The sequence below is a fragment of the Saccostrea cucullata genome, unplaced genomic scaffold (genome assembly GCF_032062105.1).
Source record: "Saccostrea cucullata isolate Sc308-1 unplaced genomic scaffold, CSIRO_AGI_Scuc_v1 ctg2110, whole genome shotgun sequence".
Lineage (NCBI taxonomy): Eukaryota > Metazoa > Mollusca > Bivalvia > Ostreida > Ostreidae > Saccostrea > Saccostrea cuccullata.
Genome location: NW_026936800.1, coordinates 37,723 through 62,728, shown reverse-complemented (window position 1 = coordinate 62,728; position 25,006 = coordinate 37,723). Strand labels below are relative to the sequence as shown.

The 25,006-nt window shown below is 34.2% G+C and overlaps 1 protein-coding gene and 2 non-coding genes across 3 annotated transcripts; 2 read left to right on the top strand and 1 right to left on the bottom strand.

Moving 5' to 3' along the window:
* Nucleotides 1-582: 582 nt before the first annotated feature.
* On the bottom strand, nt 583-20,558 carry LOC134246630 (RWD domain-containing protein 4-like). Its single transcript, XM_062729007.1, has 6 exons — nt 20,499-20,558; nt 19,908-19,988; nt 18,292-18,401; nt 1,927-1,972; nt 1,617-1,724; nt 583-1,221 (listed from the first exon to the last, which is right to left on the bottom strand). The coding sequence occupies exons 1-6, from the start codon at nt 20,520-20,522 to the stop codon at nt 1,039-1,041; spliced, it is 552 nt and encodes a 183-aa protein (XP_062584991.1). The 5' UTR covers nt 20,523-20,558; the 3' UTR covers nt 583-1,038.
* Trnat-agu (transfer RNA threonine (anticodon AGU)) lies at nt 11,765-11,838 on the top strand. Its single transcript has one exon. It is a non-coding gene; the product is annotated as a tRNA-Thr (tRNA).
* Trnat-agu (transfer RNA threonine (anticodon AGU)) lies at nt 12,027-12,100 on the top strand. Its single transcript has one exon. It is a non-coding gene; the product is annotated as a tRNA-Thr (tRNA).
* Nucleotides 20,559-25,006: the final 4,448 nt, after the last annotated feature.

Genomic DNA, 25,006 nt, shown 5'->3' with positions numbered 1-25,006 from the left:
GATGCGTCTTACAAAAATCTGTAAGACAACACAAAGCAAAGTAAAAATGTTTTATTATAATGGTTCCAAGAGATCAACAGTTTCAACCTACTTAAATGATCATGATCAAAAAATTACTTGTAGTACTTTTTAGTGTTCAAGAAATTAAATACAACACATGTCCAACGTTTTCTGGGCGATACTAAATGACAAAATCAATTCTGTTTCAGATTTGAGGGTCACAGTGAGAGACCGTCTTTTTGTGCAGATTTTTTTTCATAATTTCTGCTTCATTTGAATGAAAATAGGACGGTTAAGTGCAATTATTACCCATAGGAAGTCCAACAGAGTGTCGGAAGACTTCATCTTCAAAACCATATATTAGATATTGTCTTTCAGAAACTCAACCAACTTTCTAATATCAACTTTGGAGTACTTGTGTGTTCAATCATTCTGTTTTGAGCAATACAACTTGGCAATTCACTAATGATAAGCTAATAAAATTCACCACATATTTTCTGGAATGTTTGTACTAGGGATCTTGTTATATCTCACATGTATTCCTTGTGACCTGTCTAATATGGGTATCAACATTTTTTAACTCTTGACCTTGATGTTGGAGTTTGAACTATATCTAAAAACATTAACCTTATCCATGAGCTGCCACTTGGCAGCATCAGTGTTTCACAAATAGGTATGGTTCAAAATAAATATTTATTCATACATTCGTATATTACATTTACAATATTTACATAATTATAATAGGCTACAGGAAAATGCACTGCTTAACCCATTCAAATTAAATTTTTTTAGTTACAGTACTTAAGGAAAAATACTCTTTATCAAAAGAGATTCGAGTATTAAATGAAACAGTTAGAAAAACATGTCCATTGTAATGTATTATAATAAGCTGTAGTTTATTTGTAAGAAGTCTCATTTTCATTCATATTTCAAATTTTATCAGAAACATCAATAGCTATGCGCCTGATTTCTGTCTTCCCAGCCTCAATAACTAATGACTGTAGAATTTCTGTGTTTCACATCCCCCCATTAACCCCACTAGTTGCTTTGTGACCCGGTTTGAGACAAATGGCGTATAACGTCCACCCAGTCCCACCCCCGTGGCCTCTCTCCAGAGGCGTCCAGTCGGTCAAACATTTTACGTTTCTGATTCTTGGTCAACTGTTCTTTTTTTTCTTTCTTCTTGGCCACCTCCACAACAGAAATCTTGTTTTCACTGACCTAAAGACAAAGTTAATTTATGTAAATAAATGTGGAATTTAAACTTCTATGTAAATTTAGAGTTGAGAGTTTTTACATATTTAAATATAAAATTAAACTCTTTGACCATTGTTGTATACATTTTTTTGCTAAATATGTAAATTCTAAATATATTCTTATGATTTTATGCAATATTATCGTACGTTGGAATTTAGTTTTAGAAAATCAATAATTTAACATTGATTTTGCCTTTTTGCTATATTTTGATATACACATATTACATTTAAGCTCTTATTTAAATTTTACTTGTTTTGTAACTGATTTGATTCATATTCAATCTGTAAAAACCCTTTCAAATGAAAGACAATACATTTAATGTCCATGAGTTTGTAACAATAAATCACTGAACAACAAACCTGATTGATTGGTTGTGTTTCTGGCTGCTCAGCAACAAGGTCATCATAATTCTCCTTGACCCACTCAAACAAAGTGTAGGTCATGGCACAGTCCAATAAGTCGGGGATCTATACGAAAAAAGTTTGACCACGATCAGTGACTCAGCATTTCAAAACTCATTTATCTTTTCAAATATTGCAGCATGGAAGAATGTGCAACAAAATGAGCAAAAATATGTTTCCTTTTTACAATATTATCTACATATTATAAAAATGTTGGAAATGTTTAAATGAAAGTCATTTGCATGAAATATACAGACAAACAAATTACCTGTTCCTGAAGGCCCTCCATGATTTTGGTCTTTACAGTGTCATACCTAAAGATACAAAATATGGATATAGTAGTCCATAAAAAGATAATGTAGGGATAAATATTTACATTTCCAATGTCTTTGTCCGAGATAAAATTACCAAATGTAAATGTAATTTATTTCCTCATGAATGTTTTGGCGCAGTTCCAAAATAAACCACGTGCAGGGCGGGACAACACCTAGAGAGAAGCAGGCTTAGAGCCCGTGGATTGGCGGAATCAAAGCATGTAAATATAAGGAATAACTGTCTTATTTTTCGAATTCATGAAGATGATCAATGGATTGGCTTGTGTGATAATTTTATGCATAAACGCCTTCGGCGTTTATGCAAATTATCACACAAGCCAATCCATTGATCACTTCATGAATTCGAAAAATAAGACAGTTATTCCTTAAATATGTTGTCATACTATTTTCAAGTATTTGTCGGACACTCTTTACTGTTTATAATATGTTGTGCACATACCTATCCATTTCAAAGATTTTGTGGCTATACTACCATGCCGGAAAAAATATTTCATGGGATATTTCATCAAGTTCATGAGGACCCGCGTTATTTTCAAACCCTGTTGTGCTTGATTACGGAACATAATATCTTATATTGTGAATAAATACTCTTCATACAACTTCAATGTACATTTAACTTATAATTATGTGTTTGTTGTACACTTTACTTACATGTGTTTATTATACACTTTACTTACATGTGTTTGTCTTACACTTTACTTACATGTGTTTGTCATACACTTTACTTACGCGGTACATGTGTTTGTTGTACACTTTACTTACATGTGTTTGTTGAACACTTACTTACATGTGTTTGTCGTACACTTTACTTACATGTGTTTATTGTACACTTTACTTACATGTGTTTGTCTTACACTTTACTGACATGTGTTTGTCTTACACTTTACTTACATGTGTTTGTCATACACTTTACTTACATGTGTTTGTCATACACTTTACTTACATGTGTTTGTTCAGAGACGTATAAGAGAGGGACCGCTAACTCATTTTCGCGCCAAATTATCTTCATGTTTTCGCAGCGCCCTCACCGGGAGGCATAGAAAGACTTCCGGTCGTATTAGCTGCAGTGTTTTCATCGAAGACTTTGGGGTAAATATTGCTAATATATTGTATATTTTACTATTTATAGCCTGCACATCAATAATAATTTACATTAGGTGGATATCTATGATGTATTTTTGCAGCTATAAAGAGAAATTAAAAAGATAACACGTATAACATGAGACCATGCATCATAATGTTTACATCTTGTCGTTGTCTGTACAACATTATTAATTCTGAATAAAAATGTTCTCTTGTTGAAAAGTTGCTCCTTTTATCTTCATAAACATTGTAGACTCAGGCCCTTAGGAACCGGTGAGCTTGGAGGAAAAATTAGCAAGCATCTAGGCACGTTTCGTTTTAAAAGGGGGGAGGGTATGTAAATGTAGGAAAAGTTATCTGGGAAAAAAAACTTGAAGACAAGCAAATAAACATGATAAAAAGGGAAGGAAATTGTCAGAACAATCTGTAGAAAAATACTACTAGTATTTTGTGTAGGTGGGGCCGGGATGGGGGGGGGGGGGCAACTTTTAGTGTACATTTTCAACAGTAAATGGGTACACTGTATATGTTGTGGAATCCGGGATGTTTCGCGCCGATTCTGTTTCGCACTGAGATGGTTCGCGCCAGGATGATTCGCGCCGATTTCGGTGCGAAACATCTCCCCTCTTTTATTAAATATTTCATTTATCTTGTAATAATTTAAGGTCATGTATTAAATCTTAGATGTAAATATGTGTTTTATGCTCAAAATCATGACTTAATAATATGCGTGGGCATGTGTAACGGATCGTAAATGTTAATATGGTGCCCGTTTCCTCAGCGTGTGTGTTCAACAATTTAAATGTAATTTGCTGGAGATCAAAAGGTTCCCCAAGCTAGCAATAATTACAGAATTAATTAGATGGCGGTGTGATAAAGTAACTACTATAAACCTAATTATCAGTGTAAGAATAATATACAATTAGACTACATACATGTACTTCAAATAAACTTCTACAATTTATTGATTGATTGATTGATTGTATATTGTTTAATGTCCCTCTTGAAAATTTTTCACTCATATGGAGACGTCACCGATGCCGGTGAAGGGCTTCAAATTTAGACCTATACTCGGCACTCAGGGCCATTGAGCAGTGAGGGTTCTTTATTGTGCCAACGCCTACCGTGACACGGGACCTACGCTTTTAAGGTCATATCCGAAAGACCCGTGACTTTCACTTCTAGTGCCGAGCGCTTGGCGAAGGAACAGTCACTACCTATGTTTACGTCTTAGGTATGACGTGGCGCCGCGATCGAGAATCGAACCCGGGCCTCCCGATCACGAAGCGAACGCTCTACCACTAGGCCACCGCGACCGGTTTCTACAATTTAAAAAAAAATAATTAATATCCTACAAAATCTCGATACTTACATCAATATTTACAAATATTATAATTTTTCTTTTTTTTTTAGAAACGAACGAAATAAATAGCATGTTCTTAGAGCGAAACATCGTGAGGCGAACCATCTCAGCGCGAAACAGAATGGACGTGAAACATCGCGGTGCGAACCATGCATCGGCGCGAAACATCCCGTTACCTATGTTGTGGACCCCCCCCCCCTTTTCACCCATCAATATAATACTTTTATGTGCTATTCGAACATTAGAAACTACCTTTGCTTTAATGTTTCCCTTAAATAAATATTAAACTCATATGTTTTTCTTTTCCTTTTTTTATTTGCTCAACTGAGATTTGTCCCCAAAACTGAAATTCCTTCCCACAAAAGGGGCCTGAGAGTTTCTCAACATTTTAAAGACTTGATCATAGTATTGAGATGTATTATTTACTTTTTTGTATATCCAAGAATGTATAATAAGGATGTTAAATTTTACATCATGTAAAGATTATAGATGAACACTTGTTCATGTAATCTCCAGGTATGTCAGAAATCACTCTCCTCAACAACAGACACAGATTGCAAGCAGAGGAAATGAAGAATTAATGCATAAATTTTTATGGGTGAATTTATCCTGACCACCATAAATCTATTAAGTAAGTGGCAATTTTTACTCATTTATATCACAATATTTTTTTTAAAATGTATTATTTTGCTTCACATGACTGTAAACGTGTTATTTACATCAAAATTTGCATCAGGATCAATATCAAATACAATTGTACATGTATTACCTTGATTTATAGAGTGATAATCTTATATGTTCTTTGCAAGGGGATACTCCGCCTTGCGGTGTCCTTGTTTCATGGGGATTGTTGATCTTTCTTTTTACTGCTTTTGATTTTTTTTTTTAAATATACCATACTAAATAATGAACAATTATTATCCCAGGTTTTACAGGTATATTTCATGGGGCTATTAAATTCTCTTCTTCATTGATTTTGTCTTTTTCATATTTTCAGAGTAACAGTACCTCTCTTGATTGATTCTACAAGATTCTGAAGTTGTTTTCTCAAAAGACCTTGACCTGCTTCATAAGGGTGTTTTAAGCGAGATCTAAGGATGAACTAGATGCTGTCATGAGACAGTAATACCCGCACTAAGGTGTTTGCCTCTAAATGCACACTCCTCTAAAATTAGGCTTTACCAAAGAAAAAGTCAATATAATTTAATAATTTACATAATAGGGCCTCCATGTATTCATCAAATTGAGCATAATATTCTCAAGTGAACATGTGACCCGTCACCATGGGCTTCGATCTTATAGGTACATGTATTTCATATTCATAATTTATTACCAGTCTGAAATTAAACAACAGAATTCAATTAATGATGTAAATTAGGTTTGAAACAAGGGGGGGGGGGGGTTAAATTTTTGGCCCATAATTGGAACTTTTTAAATCTATTTTCTCATATAGATCAACAACAAATATTATTCAAATTAGTTTAAAGCGTTTTTGATGATTTTTTCTAAAATGTACAAACTTTTTTTATACTTGATTAGGCAGAAACACCTTGAAAGCTGCCATATACCATTTATACCCAATCAATTTAGTCAACCCCCACCCTTCTCCCATCAACACACACACGCGCAAACACACCCTATTTTCCTGTTTTTGGAAATAGGCCTAGATGGCAAAGTTAAGATAAAACATCTTTTGTAAATAATAATTTTAAATTTGTTCTTATACTGTAAATGTATCTGAAGACCTGCATCACATTGGGTTTGCGTCACGTTCCTAACTTAAGTACTAGTTTTACCATTATCATTTTTAGATAGCACTGCACGTGCAGTACTAGGCCTAGTGTTGTGTACACATCATTGCATGTATGTCAGTTGGAATTATTTTGTGTTTAATTGGATTATATTTCATGAAGTTGGAGCTATGGCAGTCGGTAAGTACACGTTTTGGTATAGATTTGGGTAAAATAGTATGAAATGCAACTGGTTAGGTTAAAGTTTAAAGGATCAAAGGTCATCCGATGCTGCAATAAGACGAATTTCACATTCTAAAGAGTTATCCACCGTTATCGACGTTACATTCAGTTACAAAATACAGAATTTTTTTCTGAGAGGGAGGGGGGACTTCCAGACCAGAATTTTCTGAGAAGCAAATAAAAGGAGAAGTTATGGTGGTGTCTGTTTTCTAGGGTGGGGGGCATCCAAAGTCTTTTTTATATTATAGTCCTGCAAATTCGGGGGGGGGGGGGGGGGGGTCTCAAGAGACACTTTCAGTCCCTGTAAACAGTAATGGCAAATGATCATGTGACTCCTAAATAGTAGGAAACTTTTTCCATTTGACAATACATAATTTTGCGCTTTTTGTGTTATTATGTTATGTAAATTTAATGGTATAAAGGTTTTGAACCCCCTGGAGGTCATCCCCACTCTCCTAATGATTCTAACTGGAAATGTTCACAATATGACTGCATTAAATGAAATAAAAGTGCATCAATGATAAGATTGCTTGACATTTCATTCATCAACCTATCCTCCTAGAATTAGGAATGAAAATCATTCAAAGAGATGGACCACATTAAAGTATTTGTATATAGGCTATTAACATATTTTTTTAAAAATGTAAAACAAGCAGTAGTTTGCATACATGTCATGAATATAAACAGGGGTCTGGGATGGGGTGAGGGGAAGGATCGAGTTCCTGTCTCTTTACGTCTTAATGGTTGAAAACTCCTAAAATGAATGTTGACCTCAAATCCGACTTGTCCTCATTATTTTTCAAGTGGGGGTGTCTCCATTTGAGTGAAAAATTCCTGAGAGGGATGTTTAACAACAAACAAACAATTAAATGACATAAAAACACAATATTGATTTGCGTTAAGAAATATGCAGGGGATTTTTTCCATCATAAATCTTCTCAAGAACAGCAAGGGCATTATTGTCCCCCGTTTTGGGGGAAAGGGAGGGAACATTATACACTTATTTAATGACTACGAGGTAAACAGTCAAACTGTTGTCCCGAGGTAGTGGGGGAGACCTGGGAAACTGTTGCCCAAGGCCGAAGGCCAAGGGCAACAGTTTCCCAGGTCTCCCCCACGTACTACTGAGGGACAACAGTTTGACTGTTTCACCGAGTAGTCATTGAATAAGTGTTTTATTACCTAACCTACTATATAATTAATTAAATTGGAATAAAAACACACAAACAATCAATAAAAAGTTTTCACAATTGTTTATTCACATACTTGTCTATTAATTAGCTGAATACATAATATAAAGACTAAATTAATATTTTTATTTTAAAGTAATACTTAATAAATTTATTGTTTGTGTGTTTTGTTTAAATTTAATTCATTATAGAGCAGGTAAATAGTGATGTCGTGATCATCAAAACGCTTGAATATCACAATGACGCTTTAACCAGTCAACAGTTCATTCTGTGGACTGGTCAACAGTTCACTGTTTCATGATCACGCAAAAACATAAAGTAAACCGTGAAACAGTTCAAAATGCCTAATTATAATTTAGATAGTAAGTTAGGTAATAATAAATCTTATTTGTCTGTCAGTCTGGCCATCTTTGACAGTATGTGCATCTGTCACAATAAATTTAACCTTGATCATAACTTTTGAATAATATGAGATATGGCTTTTATATTTCACATGTACATTACCAAAAAACTTTCTAAATGTACTATGATTTTTTAACCCAAGTGAGACCTTGACCTCAAAATTTTACCTACTTTCCAAAAAATAACATTTTAAATTAATCATTTTGAAAGAGAAAAGATATGGCATTTAAATTATACATGTATATTACATGTGAAAAGACTTTTCTAAATATATCATGACTTTTGACTTTCTGATCTTGACGTAGAAGTTTAACCTACTTTTCAAAAATATTATATTATATATTTATATATATATAACTTTTGATTGAAAAGAGATGGGTCTTTCATATTTGACATGTACTTTACCTGCACCAAAATATTTCGAGCATGCGATGATTTCCCCCCTTTGACCTAATTTTCATAAAGTGACATATGATAGGGATGCATATTTGATACACAATCTGCCATAAATTATGGCATCCCATTCACTTAAACACAGAAAGCAAAGGACCACAATTCTTTGAATTTGCATGTATAATCTTGATATGGAAACATCCTCATATAATGTATATTCAAGTTTTTTTATGCTACGCCATGATTAGGAATACATGTATTAGTTTTTGTCATGTCCATCCTCCACCCTTCCATATGTCTAATTTCCATCGAGCTCAAAGAAATTACTTTCTAGATATTTTATCAAAGTTCATATGCCGATGCATATACTGATGTAAACTATCCAACTGTGGCAATATTTTTTATGCGCCCGGATTGATAGATCCCGGGCATATATTGTTTTTGTCCTGTCTGTTTGTCTGTTTATCTGTTTGTCTGTTTGTCTGTTGTCAACTTTAACTTTGGCCATAACTTTTGAACAATAAGAGATAGAGACTTCATATTTGGTATGCATACTCCACTATTAAAGTCCTTTCAAATGACATCAAGGTCAATGACCTTGTGACCTTGACTGTGACCTATATGCTAAAAATAGCTTTTTCCACTGTTTGTCATAACTTTTTAACCATAGGAGATAGGGACTTGATATTTGGTATGCATACTCCTCTAATAAAGCCCATTCAGTTGACAACAAGGTCGATGATCTTGTGACCTTGACTGTGACCTATATGCTAAAAATAGCTTTTTCCACTGTTTGTCATAACTTTTTAACCATAGGAGATAGGGACTTGATATTTGGTATGCATACTCCTCTAATAAAGCCCTTTCAGTTGACAACAAGGTCAATGATCTTATGACCTTGACTGTGACTTATATGCTAAAAAAAGCTTTTTACACTTTTTGCCATAACTTTTGAACCATAGGAGATAGGAACCTCATATTTGGGATGCATACTCCACTGATTAAGTTCTTTCAGATGACACCATGGTCAATGACCTTGTGACCTTGACTGTGACCTAGATGCTAAAAATAGCTTTTTACACTTTTTGCCATAACTTTTTACCATAGGAGATAGGAACTTCATATTTAGGATGCATACTCCACTGATTAAATTCTTTCAAATGACACCATGGTCAATGACCTTGACTGTGACCTATATGCTAAAAATAGCTTTTTACACTTTTGGCCATAACTTTTAAACCATAGTAGATAGGGACTTCATATTTGGGATGCATACTCCACTGATTAAGTTCTTTCAAATGACACCACGGCCAGTGACCTTGTGACCTTGACTGTGACCAATATGCTAAAAATAGATTTTCTGAACTTTGTTTCCGCCGGGCGCATAGTGTTTCACAAACACATCTTGTTTACCTTTACTTTCCTTTGACCTTTACTTAACTTTTCTTAAAATTAGTGTTTAGCTTTATTTTAGAGAAACCATAATGATTCAAGTTGTGTAATGAAACTTCACATGATGATACATACTGATGTTAGCAATTAAAGCTTTACAATGCTTCACTCTTTTTTACCTTGACATTTCCTGTGATCTTGACCTCACTGTCTTAGACTAAATGATAACCATCATCCAATGACGCTACTTTCACTTTACAGTAGATGCATGTGTTTTTTGAGAAATGACTTAATGAGTAATTATCCATGATAAAAACAATTTATTCTACTTTTATCATTTTGCAAGGGAGATTTCAACTAAGCTGCCGAATTCGAGGTATCAGTCATAAATGATAACCATCATCCAATGAGTCTTTAATTAACTATATAAGGATGACTGATACCTAAAACAGAGAAATAATATTATATTACACAAATGATTAGTTATAGACTAGATCAGTTTTGAATAAACAGTTCAAGATATATTAATCAAACTTCATATGCTAATACATACTGATGAGAGCAATTATTGCATTAACTTATTTTGACCTTGAATTTTCTTTTGACCTTGACCTCACTTTTTAAAATATGTGTTTATCTAAGTTTCAAATAAACCATTAATTATATTTTTATCAAAATTCATTTGATAATAGTAAATTCACACTGATGTAAGCTTTTCAGCTAGAACAACATTTTGACCACAACCTTTCCTTTGACTTCTCTTTTCTTAAAACAAAGTGTTAAGCTCACTTTTATTAAATCATTAAAGATATTTTTATCAAACATAATAAGCTAATATGTATTAGTGAGAGCTATTCAGCTGCATCAAAAACTTCATCTTGCACATTTGACCTTGACCTCCCTCCTCTTTAATATGTATTTTGCTTAGTTTTTAAGAAATAATTTAAGACATTTTTATGTTTAACATGCACTTATACATAATTTGATGAGAATTTATTATCTATATCCAATTTATTTATATTTTAGTTTCAATTCTGAAAAAAAAAACTGTTTAAGATATTTTCATAAAACTTTATACACAAATACAAATTTTAGTTTTTAGTTTTTAGCTCACCTGAGCTGAAGGCTCAAGTGAGCTTTTCTGATCATATTTTGTCCGGCGTCCGTCCACAGTCTGTCTAGCTGTCTGTAAACTTTTCACATTTTCGACTTCTTCTCAAGAACCACTGGGCCATTTCAACCAAACTTGCCACAAAGCATCCTTGGGTGAAGAGGATTCAAGTTTTTTCAAATGAAGGGCCATGCCCTCATTCAAGGGGAGATAATTGGGAATTAATGAAAATTTGGTGGCATGTTTTAAAAATCTTCTTCTCAAGAACCACTATGCCAGGAAAGATGAAACTTATGGGTTAACATCCTCAGGTAGTGAATATTCAAATGTGTTCAAATCATGACCCCCGGGGGTAGGGCAGGGCCAAAATGGCCGACTAAAGTTTTATATAGAAATATATTGGAAAATTCTTTAAAAATCTTCTTCTCAAGAACCACTGTGCCAGGAAAGATGAAACTTATGGAGTAACATCCTCAGATAGTGTAGATTCAAGTTTGTTCAAATCATGACCCCCGGGGGTAGGGCAGGGCCAAAATGGCTGATCAAAGTTTTACATAGAAATATATAGGAAAATTCTTTAAAAATCTTCTTCTCAAGAATGACAAAGCCATAATTCATCAAATTTAAATGGAAGCATCCTCAGGTAGTGAAGATTCAAGTTTGTTCAAATCATGACCCTGTTTTCTTCGTGCATTTCTGCTTTCCTACTACATTTGGTGGCCAGTGTGGGGGGCTTTGTTCAGGTTACAGTGTATGTGTAAATTAGTAATTCCTGGCAGGGCCCTGGAGCTTGTGTCTTCGAGGTCGAAGACTGTTTAAGGAGGGAGGAATGTAGAAGTTGGGGCTTTACGGACCGTGGATATCGGCCTGGATAGCTCAGTGGTTAGAGCACCTGACTAGTAATACAGGGGTCCCGGGTTCGATTCCCGGTCCAGCCATATGTTTTCTTCATACAATTATCCTTTCCTACTACATTTGGTGGCCAGTGTGGGGGGCCTTGTTCAGGTTACAGTGTATGTGTAAATTAGTAATTCCTGGCAGGGCCCTAGAACTTGTGTCTTCGAGGTCGAAGACTGTTTAAGGAGGGAGGAATGTAGAAGTTCGGGCTTTACAGACCGTGGATATCGGCCTGGATAGCTCAGTGGTTAGAGCACCTGACTAGTAATACAGGGGTCCCGGGTTCGATTCCCGGTCCAGCCATATGTTTTCTTCGTGCATTTCTCCTTTCCTACTACATATGGAAGCATATTCAGGTAGTGACTAGATTCAAAAATTTGTACAAATCATGACCCCAGGGGGTACGGCGGGGCCAAAATGGCCGACCAAAGTTTTACATAGAAATATATGGAAAATTCTTTGAAGAAAAGCAAATCCATGATTGATCATGGGATTACTTTTGGATTTTAACTTTTCAATTATAAACCAATTTCTACTTTTTCTTAGCTTCAGTACTCAGGTGAGCGATGTGGCCCATGGGCCTCTTGTTTAATGTACCATTAGTAATACACATCTGGCGGGACATTCATGTCCTATAGACATATTTCTAGTTTTTCAAATCATCACCTCAGGCTAGGGTCAGGCCACAATTAGGGATCAAAGTTTTATTTAGGAATAAAAGGAAACACATCTTTAAAGTTCTTCTTTTCAGGAACACCAAGAGCATGATTAATATGGAAATATTTTCAAGAGGTGTAGATTCAAGTTTGTACAAATCATGACCACCAGGGTTAGGGAGGTGCCATATTATTCCAGCCCCTTTTTGCCATCCATATGAAAATTCAAATTTTGAAACCATTTTACACATACACAAAACAAACCAATCATTTTCTAAATGATCATGGTTTAAAGCTATTGCAGCATAAGATATTAGGGAAGTTCTTGAAAGCAGGGTGATTAAACATGTCAAATATATGTAAAAAAAAAAATGTATAAAAATTCTACCTCGATTTGATCCCCATTCCCCCTACCCCCCGGGCAAAATGAAAATTCCGAAACCTTACTGCACATCTACATGACACCACCAACCATCTCTCAAAAGATGATTAGGCTGCTGAGTAAAATATAGAAGGAGTTCAGAGAAGAAGGGGCTTTTTGTATAAAAAACGTCATTTTTCGACCCCCATTTGATCCCCCGGGGCAAAATCAAAATTCCGAAACCTTACTGCACATCTACATGACACCACCAACCATCTCTCAAAAGATGATTAGGCTGCTGAGTAAAATGTAGAAGGAGTTCAGGGAAGAAGGGGCTTTTTGTATAAAAAAACATCATTTTTCGACCCCCATTTGATCCCCCGGGGCAAAATCAAAATTCCGAAACCTTACTGCACATCTACATGACACCACCAACCATCTCTCAAAAGATGATTAGGCTGCTGAGTAAAATGTAGAAGGAGTTCAGGGAAGAAGGGGCTTTTTGTATAAAAAACGTCATTTTTCGACCCCCATTTGATCCCCCGGGGCAAAATCAAAATTCCGAAACCTTACTGCACATCTACATGACACCCCCAACCATCTCCCAAAGGATGATTAAGCTACTGTGAAAAATGTAGGAGGAGTTCAGGGAAGAAGGGGCTTTTTGTATAAAATACATCATTTTTCGACCCCCATTTGATCCCCCGGGGCAAAATCAAAATTCCGAAACCTTACTGCACATCTACATGACACCACCAACCATCTCTCAAAAGATGATTAGGCTGCTGAGTAAAATGTAGAAGGAGTTCAGGGAAGAAGGGGCTTTTTGTATAAAAAACGTCATTTTTCGACCCCCATTTGATCCCCCGGGGCAAAATCAAAATTCCGAAACCTTACTGCACATCTACATGACACCACCAACCATCTCTCAAAAGATGATTAGGCTGCTGAGTAAAATGTAGAAGGAGTTCAGGGAAGAAGGGGCTTTTTGTATAAAAAACGTCATTTTTCGACCCCCATTTGATCCCCCGGGGCAAAATCAAAATTCCGAAACCTTACTGCACATCTACATGACACCCCCAACCATCTCCCAAAGGATGATTAAGCTACTGTGAAAAATGTAGGAGGAGTTCAGGGAAGAAGGGGCTTTTTGTATAAAAAACGTCATTTTTCGACCCCCATTTGATCCCCCGGGGCAAAATCAAAATTCCGAAACCTTACTGCACATCTACATGACACCCCCAACCATCTCCCGAAGGATGATTAAGCTACTGTGAAAAATGTAGGAGGAGTTCAGGGAAGAAAAGTGTGACAGACGGACGGACGGACGGACAGACGGACGGACATGAGTAACAACAATATACCCGAACTTTCTTTCGAAAGTGCGGGTATAATAAGACAATAGTTGTTCAGTAAGCTGTAAAGCTTAAAATTGTGTTGCTGCATAAAATATAGCCACGCTCAAAACGACACTGAAACAAACATTGACATGTTGTGTGGTTTTTCAACAATACTGCAAATGAATAAGAAAAATATCAGAAACTTTTATGTTTTTTCTGAGCCATCTCTCTCCATGGTATTTGTAAAAAAAAAAAAGAATTAAGACCTCCAAGAATTTAATTAATGAATATTCTTTCCAAACATTTTCCCACTCCTTGGACTGTAAATTCTGAGTAAAGAAATGTGCAAATTTCTACGTGATGCATACATGTATAAACTAAAATATACTACATGTTCAAGGCCTAAATGTATGACAATAAATCCAACTTAAACTTAGCCAATGCATATTTTTGTATTTTTTGAACACCTAGTTTTTAGGCTCAAGTGAGCTTTTCTAATGATATTTTGTCTGTTGTAAAAATTTTCACAATTTCGACTTCTTCTCAAGTACCTCTGGGTCAATTTAAACAAACTGGTACAAAGCATCCCTGGTTGAAGGGGAGTTTGAATTGTTAAAATGAAGGGCCAAGTTCCCTACAAAGGGAGATATTCAAGAAGAGACAAAAATAGGGTGGGGTCTTGAAAAAAAAATCACGAACCACTGGGCAAGAAAGTAAAAACTGTGGAAGCATCTTGGGATTAGTGTAGATTCTAAATTGTTCAAATCATGACCCCCCGAGTTGGGCTGGGCCACACTAAGGAATCAAAGTTAAAATTACATAGAAATATATACTAGGAAAAAATACTTCAAAAATCTTCTTCTCAAGTTGAAGAACCACTGGACCAAAAAATCTGAAACCAACGTGGAAGCATCCTAAGGTAGTGCAAATTCTATATTATTTAATCATGACCCCTGGAGGTAGGGCAGGGTCACAATAAGGAAGCAAAGTAATACATAGAATGTAATATAAAAGGAAAAATTCTTTTTCTTAAGGCCGGTACACACGGTAAGGCTTGCTTTATAAATCTAAAACCTTACGTTTTGCATGACGTACGGCTCTCATGTCCACACGCTAAGGTAAGACTTACAATATTATAAACAACACTAACATAAATTCCATGTGTTTTAACTATAAACAGTGCGCATTATTAAACGGAATAATATGTAGAATGCTAGCAAAGACTTTGAAATAGTTTTACCGACCCAGTGTATCCACACTTCTTAACAAGGAAGAGGAGATTAACTGAAGTATTTGTAGATACTTTCATTATCTTACTCAAATATACTCTGTGTTTACTTCAAAATACCAACATGTATGGTTTTATAAAAATAGATTGAACTTTGGTTAAATGGTTTTCATTGGTCAAGAATTAAATGTCAGCTAAGTCTTGTATTAGGAAATAGAACAGTGTTCTATTCTAAATTCAGACTTGTAAGGCTCCAAAAAACGTGTATTTAGGGTGTACACACGGTAAGGCTAGAACTCAAGCTTCATGACTTATAAGGCAAGCCTTACCGTGTGTACAGGCCTTTAAGAACCACAGCCAGAAAAACTTGTGAAAGCATCTGGGGTAGTGTAGATTCTAAATTGTTCAATTTATGACCCCAGGGGTAAAATGGGGCCTTGATTTAGAATCCAAGTTTTACATGGAAATATATATCAAAAAACTTTAAAATTTCTCAGGAACCACTGGGTCTACAGGTGCTTGACAACAGGACCCCCCCCCCCCTTCAATATAGACCCCTGGGCTTTTTCAACTTTTTTCTTATAAATAATCTTCCATTGACATATTTGTGATAAGATCTTTACCAACATTAGCAAATCGAAAAATTACCTAAAACAAATGTTTTATCAAATCTACCCTACATTCTATACCCGGTATATAAAAATCAACTATAGAGAGTGATTAGAATTTTTTTATAAAATGTTGGTTTAAGCAAATTTTCTGAATTGATAGGATAGATTTTATCACAAATGTGTCATCCATATATATTAAATTTATGTGAAAAAATTCTAATAGGGGTCTATATTAGGGGAGGGGGATGGTCCTTTCCTCAAGCACCTGTGGCTGGGTCAGGAAAGCTGAAACTTATGTGAAAGCATCATGGGGTAGTGTACATTTTAAATTTTTTAAATATGTAAAAATTAGCACTAGTCTAGTACTTAAACACTGTTTTAAAAACCAGTAAATCATACAATGTATGAGTTGCTGGACTAGATTCATGTTGCAACATTAGTCTGGATTCAGGATGGTGTATTTTTTTAACTGTATTTTGTTTTGTTTTATAATACCAAATTAATGCAGATATGTAGTTAAAAAAATCAAAAACATAATGATATAGATTTATTTTTCTATACAGCAATATAATACACTAAAATCATTAATTTCAGCCATTTTTAAAAATAATTATTTCATGAAAGTCTAAAAACAAACAACATACTGTCATACACCAACCTGAAACCCAACACAGCTGTAACACCTATGTAGGTATTGAAAAACCAAGTAATTAATACATGCAACTGCAAAATCAACATTGCAAACAAATGAGCTCGTCATAGTTGGTCTCATCCTACACTATAAAATACATTTTATAGTGTATTTTTATTGTTATAGTTTTTAAAAGACAGACTGAACAAATGCAACTCGAGACATGGGTTAGATGGATTTCATCTATTTACTGTATTTAAATTTGTTCTCAATTCTTTGTCGTCATACACATGATACAAACGAAAGTATCTAATCCTTCTACGATTGATGCCACTAGTAAATTTTGCATAAAATTGAAGTTTTAGCGATGTTTTCTACCCATTCTTATGATGAAACGCCATACTGTTTATAGTTTCTATGCCTCCCGGTGACGGCGCTGCGAAAATCGGAAGATGATTTTCCATTCGGAACTCGAATTTTTGAAGCATCATGAAAAATCTAGAGTGCTCCGAAAGAGTCAGCGGTCCCTCTCTTATACGTCTCTGGTTTGTTGTACATTTTACTTAAATGTGCTTATTGTACACTTTACTTACATGTGTTTGTCTTACACTTTACTGACATGTGTTTGTCTTACACTTTACTTACATGTGTTTGTCATACACTTTACTTACATGTGTTTGTTGTACACTTTACTTACATGTGTTTGTTGTACTCTTTACTTACATGTGTTTGTTGTACACTGTACTTACATGTGTTTGTTGTACACTGTACTTACATGTGTTTGTTGTACACTGTACTTACATGTGTTTGTTGTTCTCTTTACTTACATGTGTTTGTTGTACTCTTTACTTACATGTGTTTGTTGTACACTGTACTTACATGTGTTTGTTGTACACTGTACTTACATGTGTTTGTTGTACACACTACACGTATTTGTTCTACACTTTACTTACATGTGTTTGTTGTATACATTTCTTACATGTGTTTGTTGTACACTTCACTTACATGTGTTTGTTGTATACATTTCTTATATGTGTTTGTTGTATACTTTACTTAAATGTGTTTGTTGTACACTTTACTTACATGTTTTTGTTGTACACTTTACTTACATGTGTTTGCCTTACACTTTACTTACATGTGTTTGTTGTACACTTTACTTACATGTGTTTGTTGTACACTTTACTTACATGTGTTTGTTGAACACTTACTTACATGTGTTTATTGTACACTTTACTTACATGTGTTTGTTGTACACTTCACTTACATGTGTTTGTTGTATACTTTACTTACATGTGTTTGTTGTTGTACACATTACATGTGTTTTACGTACCCTTAACTTACATGTGTTTGTTGTACACTTCACTTACATGTATTTGTTGTACACTTTACTTACATGTGTTTCTTGTACACTTTACTTACATGTGTTTGTTGTACACTTTACATGTGTTTGTTGTACACTTCACTTACATGTATTTGTTGTACACTTTACTTACATGTGTTTATTGTACACTTTACTTACATGTGTTTGTTGTACACTTTACTTACATGTGTTTGTTGTACACTTTACATGTGTTTGTTGTACACTTAACTTACATGTGTTTGTTGTACACTTTACTTACATGTGTTTGTTGTACATTTTACTCGTGTTTGTTGTACACTTTACTTACACGTGTTTGTTGTAGAAGGTGTCCAGATTGACCCTGGGTCCTTTTTCTGGGTATTCCTCACTCCACACAATCTCCACATTAAAGGCTCGGTAGGATCCATCCTCCCCATACTGAAATACAATAATCAAAGAACTAAATGTACTGAAATAGAACAATCAAAGAACTAAATGTACTGAAATAGAACAATCAAAGTACTAAATGTACTGAAATATGAAAATATATGTGGTAAGGTCCATCCTCCCCATACTGACAAAGAAAAATCAAGGTACTAAATGTACTGAAACATCACATACTGAAAGGGAAAAAATCAAAGTACTTAAAGCCGCTTGGTCCGATTCTAATCGCTAAAGATATATATTCATTTTTCTTCTTGAAAATTAATTGTCCATAAATTGTTTCAACTTTTGTTAAATTATATCCACAAAGTTTTTTTCCTTTGAAAGATATCAAAATCCAAAATGTTAAAAAAATAATCTTTGTTAGGTCACACAAAAAATAATCCTATGTTGATCATTGTTGATATCACGTGAAATCACCTTAGAAAAATTAAATTTATCGCTTACATGTTTATCTCATGAAGAACAAACCCGAGCATTTTTTTCACAACAAAGTATATATATTACCTGTACACGGAACAATATTTTAACTCCTTTAAAAAATCATTTAAAATATCTGATTTTCTTTTATTCTTTAGATATGAATATCAATATAAATATTACCATGGATTATATTCAATTAATTTCTTAATTTTGAAAAGATGTATTATGACTAAGGCTTCTACTAATAGAGAATAAAAAAAATACTCGGGTTTGAATTATCTTCATTAATAGATATATCCTATAAACTTATTTTTTTCAAAAAATTGACTTCACAACAGATCTTAACTTCCGTCAGGAACTACTGTTTGTCAATAAGGTTTTTGATCTGCGTTTTCCATGTAAGGATTTTTGTAATAAACTATTAAATCAATCTTATAATTTATTTTTATATTTTATCTATGTAATGACATACTTTAATTGTGTAAGATAATATGTGCCTGTTTCGGGTTAAGCAGCTTTAAGATACTGAAACTTCAAGATATGCCTGGTTCAATCTGTCTTCCCTATACTGGTGAATAATAAACTAGGTACTTCAAAGACTTCAAAAGAGAAAAATCAAAAGAGACAAATGTTCTGAAACATAAAAATAAGTGTGGTACAATCCATCCTTCCCATTATGACAGAGACAAATCAAAGAACTAAAAGTACTGAATTTTAAAGAATCCACCACCCCCATTAGGACAGAGACAAATCAAGGTACTAAAAGTACTGAAACTTAAATAATACAGTTTATATGTGGTACAATCCATCTTCCCCATTTATGCCATAATGACAGATACAAATCAAAGTTATGAAAGTACTGAAACTTCAAAATATGATCCTCCCATAAGGATAGAGGATAAGCAAAGTACTAAAAGTATTGAAACTTCCAAATCTGTGAGGTATGATCCATCCCTCCCTATACCTACATACAAATTAAATGCACATACACAAAAATTACCTAATAATGATAACATTTTAAATGTCATGCAGAAAATTTCACTTAAAAAACTAAATTTATCAACTACAGAAACCAACCTTGTATTGAAAAGTTGTAGGATTAACTATTTTGAAATTTTCATCGCCCTCATAAATAGAATGGAGAACTTCCAATTCCTCCTACAAGGAAAACATGTCAGATTTCACATCAATTAGATTTGCTTTGTCAATCAATATACATTAAATTTTTTTTTTATTACAACTGAAAACAAACAGTTCTTCCTAAATATTTTTTTTACATTTATATATGACCTTGAACACACTTCCTTGCAGGTTTTCTTAGATATTCCAGTATTGACAGATAGTGTATTCATCTATTATTAAGTTTATTCTCCAATGTCCCATTTAAAATCATGATTCCTTGAGTGAACTGAATGAAGCTTAGACTTTGTTGCACTTTAAAGAATCCTTTTAACAGCATCAGTCTTCAAGTGAAATATTTGATGTCCTTGACATAATGATGAGGTCAGGGTAAAAAAATTGTAAAATAATACCCATTAATTTGACTATTTACTAGCTTAATTGTTTTGCTTTCCTTAATTAAGGCTCAGGGCTATAAAAACAACAACTTGTTGTATAGAAATTTTCATAGTTCAGAAATAAATAAAACTGAAACATGTGACAATGTACCTCTTGTTGTTCTTTACAAGTCATCTTGATGGAGGATTACAGATGTATCTGTATCACCTACCAAAAAAAATTAAAAAGAATGAATTCAACATTCATTTTTGTTATGATAATTTTTATTTAATATTTTCAGTAAAACACTCTTAAAGTAAACATGCTGATAGCCAGCGAAGCGAGTGTTGCGAAGCGACACTCGTAACTGCGAGCTCTAACGACAACGCCTTAGCAAAGAGAAAATTCGGACTGCTGCACATTCATTTGATAGAATTTTTTGACGCAGCAATTTTGACCCACAATGCAATGCTTCGTACACAATGCTAAAGCAACGTTCTCATGAGAATAAGAACATAAAAGTTAAATGAATAATAAACTTGCCCTGCTTTGATGAAAATGTTGCAGAAAATAGTCAATTAAACGGTTCATCATTTAAAATCAGCCCTCTTATGATATTGCAACATGCATACGACGTCATATGACATCAGAGTCTTAGACGCGCCGAATGTCACGTGCGGTTTGACGAGTCCGATCTAAATGAAAACTGGATAAGTACCTGCGTTCACCCTAACGGTCGCACCGTCAACATATTAAGGAATTAACAATTATGTCAATGTGATTTTCATTCCCTATGGCTTTTAAACATATTGGAAAGCTAACAGATTTAAAGAACTACCTTCATAACAAAGCAAAATCCTCCATCCCTGCCACTTTGCTATAAGCATGTTTCACTTTATACATGTACCGTATATACATATTATACATGTATTTATTTTTCCTATGGGTCACTAAATGACAACAAATGCTAATACTCCTAAATTTTCAAAGTTACCAATCAGAAGAACATATTTTGCTGCAAGCTACAGTATGCCAGTTTGAGGGATTATTTGTCAAAAACTTGATGATGGGACACAGACCTCTTCTACACATGGATGTCAAGCAGACCAGACGTGTATGGAACAGCAGCGGAGCCGGGAGTTGGCTGGACCAGGGACCCAGTTTACAAAAGAACTTACTACTAGCAATGACTAAAACCAAATATAATTTTTTTTAAAATTTCTTTCGTTAATATAAAAATATTGTTTAAATCTTATCAGAAGACTTTAAAATGATACATTTATGCAGACAATCTGTAATATAATTTTAAATTTTGCCAGATTTTACAATCATCAAAAATTTTAGTCTTAGTCATACAGGTTGGGACCAATTGCGCAAATGGGATATAATACCCAGTTTGGGATATAATATCCCAAATGGGCTATAAATTTACAAAAAATTTAAAAATTTTATTTTGGCTATAAATATCATAAATCTGCATCAAAACACTGAAAAAGGAATAACTTTTGGTTGACAAGTTTGCCTGTATGCCCATTGTTTAGGAGATTGATAATCATAAGTTCTCTTGAAAATTGGCCTTGGAACTAACAGCAAAATAGACTGTGTATAGTTGTTATAAATAAATAGTTGTAAACACCCCACCCCCAGTTACTTTAATTCTATCATTAAAATGATAAATGTCCTACTGACCTAACCTCTACTGAGACTCGGTCATATTAGTCAGGTTGGGACCAATCGCCCAAATGGGATATAATAGTCAGTTTGGGATATAATATCCCAAATGAGCTATAAATTTACAGTGCAAAAACTGAAAATTTTTATTTTGGCTGTAAATATCATAAATCCACACCAGGAAACTTAAAAAGGAATAACTTTTGGTTGACAAGTTTTCCTGTATGCCCATTGTTTAGGAATTTGATCCCTCAGAAGTTCCGTAACTTCTTGGGGATCATTCTAACAAATGGTAGGGTTGCAGGAAAACTTGCTAACCAAAAGTTATTCCTTTTTAAGTGTTCTGATGAGGATCGATTTATGATAATCATAGCCAATTTTCAATTTTGGCATTGTAAATTTATAGCCCATTTGGGATATTTATATATTCCAAACCGACTATTATATATCCGATTTGGGCGATTAGTCCCAACCTGTTTGTAACTATTAATAAGCCCCTTCACGATAACTGCGGTACTACTCTTTTGCAGGGCAAATTAATAACTTTTGGCGAAGTTTTTTTTGATAGATAATTAAATTACGTATATAAGACAATTACTTTTACTTTTACGTCATATTTCGCCAAAATATAGCATTTTGCCCTGCAAAACAGTAGTACCGCAGTTATCGTGAACAGGTCCAGTCCAAAGACTATTTCTACCTACGTAGGTATTAATAGCTACCTAGGTATTTAAAGCTACCCAAAGTAGCTATTATTACCTACTTTCTGCTTTACTTGCATTTTGTGGCCAAATGCAGGAACGGCGCAACATGGTGAGCACAAACTTTCTTGATAGAGTCACACTGACGATGAATATGACAAAAATTTGGCCAAAAAATGAAAACTTCGAATATTATCAATTTTGCATAGAAACTAATGTAAAATTGCCGATTCAGGAAGTACGGGTAATCATTTTTTGGCCAAAATTTTGTCGTATTCATCATTAGTGTGACCATATAAAAAAATCTGGTATTCACCATGTTGCGCCGTTTGGTCTTTTGGTTGCAAAATGCAGAAATTATATAAAGTAGGTAAAAATAGCTACTTTTGGTAGCTTTAAATACCTAGGTAGCCATTAATAGCTACGTAGGTAGAAAAAGTCTTTGGACTGGACCTGATGAAAGGGTCTATTGGCCTATAGTTTTAGGAAGTTTACCATAGCATGGCCTTACTCCAGCATGCTAGAGGTTCACGGCGAGATACTTTTGACTTGGCGCCGCGTAACCTCTAGCATCCATTGTTAAAATTCTCGCCGCTGAAACCCCAAATGGAAAAAAATTATTTTATTAAGAAATAAGGCTTTGTATATTAACGAATGGTACGAAATAATAAAATACTCAATATTTACGATAAAACTTAAGCATAAAACACTGTTAACCTATCGTATTAGCAATAAATCCATTATTTTTCAAATCGAAGCAGAAATTGAAACAAGTTGTCTGTTTAAAATTCGGAAATGGAATGCAGAAAATTTGACAAAACTAGTAATGCAACGAAAATTTCGTTTTCTGACAAGCAATCCGCAAAATTAATGTGCAGTCTTCACGAAAAAGAAAAATCGCCACAGGACATTTGGACAGACAGTTATCACAATTTCACAGGACCAAACGAATTTTCACCGGTCCAAAACTTTTTTCATATAATGATCACAACAATGTTTTTCAATAGCATATGAATCAGTAAACATGTATTAAGCTTTAAAATTTGTTTTTCCTGTAACATTCCCAAAAAAAATAAGGATCGTTAACCGTTAGGTCAGGAATTCTTTTTTTTTTTTTGCTTATGTATGGCCAAACATCCCTGGACTGAATACCAGGTGTCATATTTCCAGTGGACACCCAACATTGCATCCAAAATGGCTACCTAGCGGCAGAAAACAAACTACACAAAGTTGTAGGGGGAAATTGTTGTTACAATAATGATTACTCTTTATATTTAAGGTAATTTGTAAACTAGATTGACACATTTTATGTCTCAAGTTAGAAAAAAGTTACAAGTTATTTTTTATTTAAATAAATGGAATCGGCTGATTGATTGTCAGAAAAAAATCCAATCGGGAATAATAATTATAAATATAAAAAAATGTTTGTTCCCCATTCAAATTATTATAATTTGAATGGGGAACAAACATTTTTTTTTTTAGTAGGTTTTAAAACAATCACAATCAACAAATACAATAGGTTTTTAAAAGTGTGTTTTGGTATAAGATTAAGCGTCTATATGATGAAATAGAAATATAAAATTTAAATTCAAACCAAAACGAACCTCGGCCAAACGGACCGAATTTACTAGATAATGCATCGGACCAATCAGATTTTCACCTGTTTTGTCCGACGGACCGGTGCTTTTGGGATAGACTGAATGTGAAGACAAAATGAAAGTACTTCTGGTGACAAATTGGAATATTCCAATTTCCATTAATTAACAATAATATTGCCCACTGAATAAAATGGATTTTATTATTTCTTGTGACTTTCATACCTCATGCTAACACGTAGGTACCTGAAAATTACTTGTTTAAATTTTACTTTACGCATAATACGTTCCGCCCAAAATCTCAGGCGGAACGAGCTCGTTAGAAAATGGCCTTCGGATGTAAGAGTCCAAGGGGTATATAAGGAGCGTAGGGACGTTAACCGAGGCTCTTACTTGTAGGAGTAAGCATGGCCTATAACTTTTCTGGTAAATATGCCAAGTATCTAAGACTTGGTTACTTCTTTCAATCAGAAACCCTGTTTGATATCTTGGTCTGTTCTATCTTACAATCTTCCCCATCCTTTTGAATATATTTCCTAAATGTGGGCTAAATCTGATTTGGAGATAAGGCATTGTGCTGGCTAGATAGAATGTTCTATCGTTAAAATTATATTGTCCTACGGACCCGGTTTGGGCTTGTACCGAGACACAGTTAGATTATTCTAACTAAGTGCTGGCTGACAAAAATATATATGTATACATTAATTTGACG